The 3,659-nt window shown below is 29.5% G+C and overlaps 1 protein-coding gene across 1 annotated transcript in view; it reads left to right on the forward strand.

The window, feature by feature from the left end:
• The window catches only part of LOC106471038 (zinc finger SWIM domain-containing protein 5-like), a gene marked incomplete at its 5' end in the record, with an annotated part of 83,289 nt that overhangs the window by 68,568 nt on the left and 11,062 nt on the right, over window positions 1–3,659 (forward strand). Inside the window, 2 exons of the mRNA XM_022399664.1 lie at window positions 1,140–1,301; window positions 2,785–3,078. Coding sequence (XP_022255372.1) covers window positions 1,140–1,301; window positions 2,785–3,078 — 456 coding nt within the window. The remainder of the gene's footprint in view (window positions 1–1,139; window positions 1,302–2,784; window positions 3,079–3,659) is intronic.

The raw sequence follows: 3,659 nt of genomic DNA on the forward strand, positions 1-3,659 counted from the left end.
AATTCCACATCTTGTAGAGTAAGGCCTACTGTTTATCTTGATACTTCACTCCACATCTTGTAGAATAAGGCCTACTGTTTATCTTGATACTTCACTCCACACCTTGTAGAATAAGGCCTACTGTTTGTTTTGATACTTCAATCCACACCTTGTAGAATTAGGCCTACTGTTTGTCTTGATACTTCATTCCACACCTTGTAGAATAATAGTTTGTGTACAACTGCACAGTACTATTTAGATATATGACCATATGTAATACTATACAGTATATACACCCAAGTTTTTATTTAAGATAATTTTGTAATATGAACATAATAAAAAGTATTTTATATACGCTTAAAGAATCTGAATTACTCTTTTATTTCGATTTTTCAATTAAGCTTATACTTGTCCATCATTCGGTAATTTTTTATCTCACAGGATTAGCATGTTAACAGGTTATCCTGTTTGTAACAGATTCTCGGTTAATTAAAAATAATGTCTGTAATATTTTATCTCACAGGATTAGCATGTTAACAGGTTATCCTGTTTGTAACAGATTCTTGGTTAATTAAAAATAATGTCTGTAATATTTTATCTCACAGGATTAGCATGTTAACAGGTTATCCTGTTTGTAACAGATTCTCGGTTAATTAAAAATAATGTCTGTAATATTTTATCCTACAGGATAAGCATGTTAACAGGTTATCCTGTTTGTAACAGATTCTCGGTTAATTAAAAATAATGTCTGTAATATTTTATCCTACAGGATAAGCATGTTCTTCATTAACATAGAATCTACGACTATTACTGTTACAAACAGGCTAACCTGTTAACATGCTTATCCTGTAGGATAAAATATTACAAACATTATTCTTCATTAACATAGAATCTACGACTATTACTGTTACAAACAGACTAACCTGTTAACATGCTTATCCTGTAGGATAAAATATTACAGACATTATTTTTAATTAACCGAGAATCTGTTACAAACAGGATAACCTGTTAATAATGTCTGTAATATTTTATCCTACAGGATAAGCATGTTAACAGGTTAGTCCTGTTTGTAACAGTAATAGTCGTAGATTCTATATTAATGAAGAATAATGTCTGTAATATATAATATAGTTACAAAACTGCAAGTATTTGGTTTACAGCAATACAACCACCAGCCTCAGGAATGTCTACTGTTAAGCCAACCCATTCGAACTCCGAAGGATGGGTAGGACATCCACTGGATCCAATTGGCTCCCTTTTTGATACTTTGGCAGAGGCATCTCTAATCCCTGAATGTAAAGGTTGTTTAGACCATTTTTATGGTGAGTGTTCTACACGTTTTTCTTCTTTAGACATGTTTATGTAAATGTTTATTTTACTTATCAACTTTTAGGATTTTTATAAAAGCAATGATAGAGCAGGTGTAAAAGCAAAAAAGAATTGCTTGAATTTAAATTTTAAAGATATACTTCATACAAAACCATAATATTAATTTGATATAATTTAAATTTTATAGCTATACTTCATACAAAACTATAATATTAACTTGATATAATTTAAATTTTATAGCTATACTTCATATCAAACTATATTATTAACTTGATATAATTTAAATTTTTAAGCTATACTTCATACAAAACTATAATATTAACTTGATATCATTTAAATTTTATAGCTATACTTCATATCAAACTATATTATTAACTTGATATCATTTAAATTTTTAAGCTATACTTCATATCAAACTATAATATTAACTTGATATCATTTAAATTTTATAGCTATACTTCATATCAAACTATAATATTAACTTGATATAATTTAAATTTTTAAGCTACACTTAAGTTATACAAACTATAATATTAACTTGATATCATTTAAATTTTTAAGCTATACTTAAGTTATACAAAACTATAATATTAACTTGATATCATTTAAATTTTTAAGCTATACTTCATACCAAACTATAATATTAACTTAAAATGTTTACATAAAACTACCATGGTTTAACACTCTCCCAGTGACTCAGCAGTATGTTTGTGAGCTTATAAGGCTAAACATCAGGTTTCAATACCCATGGTGGCCACAACACAATAGATTATTGTGCAGCTTTTTGCTTCATTACAAAGAAAAATAATATAAAAGAGTTCAATATTATTGTAACACCTTTGTTAACAGAAATCTGGTTTGATTTTAAATCTTGTTTTTTTTCCTCTTAAGTTATCAATAAGTGTGGTTTAAATAGTAAAATATTAGCAACTAATAAATGTAAAATTTGGGATAAAAATCATGTAAATTGCATGTTTTTCCACATTTCTCTTAATTTGCATATTTTAGATTCAAAATCAGAGGTATGAAAAAAAAACAGCATTTCAGATCTGTCTTTGGTCTCTCACAAGTCACTGTCCAAAAATCATGTTTTACACACTTCTGATTTTGAATCCAAAATGAACAAATTTAGAGGAGCGTATTAAAATAAGTCAGCAGTTAACATGATTTTTATTATAAATTTTAGGTTTATTAATAACCCATAAGTAATATCATCTCTTCTGTGAAGTTGTATTTTGGAGTTATTGATCATTTTTTTGAAAATTTGATGACAAATTTTGAGACTTTTCATAAATGTACGTGCATAAATTATATTAATGTAACTTGTTAGTGGGTGTGATGATAAAGCAAGGTATATGTACAGCTCCAGGGTTGTGAGGCAGTTAGCTCTTTTCCATCCAACCAATGATAGTACATATATTTTGTGGCATGTGTTGAGTTTCTTACTTACAGTTGGCATATATGTACATATCTTAGCAGACTTCATGACTATTGTGAGCCAAGAGGATACTAGCAACTCTGGTCGAGAACGACCACGTTATCAACATGTGGTAGTCCCAGGGAGTCGAGATCACTGTGAGAGTTTTCTTTCTCTGGCCGTGGAAGCTGCTCTGATTGGGTTAGGTCAGCAAAGGCTTATGCCGTCGGGTGTTTATTCTCAGGAAAAATCTTGCAAACAAGAGGAGAGACTCATTACGAAGCTGCAGGACATCGAACTTGATGGTACACTGGTAGCAGTACTAAGAAAGCAGGCCATGCTACTTCTTGAAGGTATTTTGATTTTTTTTTAGCAAGTTTTATATTTTACATTCCTGTGAAATTTGATTACTGAGAATTAAAGTTTGGAATTTTTTTATGATTGTTTATATAGTATCTGTGGATGATTTCAAACCTGAAAACTTTCAAAAATTTATATTTTTACTAAAAGATTATAGCTTAATTAGCTGTGATAAGTTTTACCGGTATTAATTACTGTGATTTTTTACATTTGAAAAATAACATTTGCTCATTTCTAGATGTCACTAAAAGCTCCTTTACAATTACAGGACATTTCCAACTTTCATCTGGCAGCCAAGATTTTAATAGGAGATTTTCTGACTGACTGACTACAATGATAATTATTGCATTACTAACCACTGTACCCCCCATCCCCAATGGCTCAGCAGTAAGATTAAAGGCTTATAAAGCTAAATAATCAAGATTTAAACCACAGATAACTCATTGTTTAGTTTTGTGCTTGACTTCAAACAAACAAACAAGCTTATAAAGCTAAATAATCAAGATTTAAACCACAGATAAGTCATTGTTTAATTTTGTGCTTTACTTCAAACAAACAAGTAATGCATATTTTT

Source organism: Limulus polyphemus, unplaced genomic scaffold, assembly GCF_000517525.1.
Source record: "Limulus polyphemus unplaced genomic scaffold, Limulus_polyphemus-2.1.2 Scaffold4363, whole genome shotgun sequence".
NCBI classification, from domain to species: domain Eukaryota; kingdom Metazoa; phylum Arthropoda; class Merostomata; order Xiphosura; family Limulidae; genus Limulus; species Limulus polyphemus.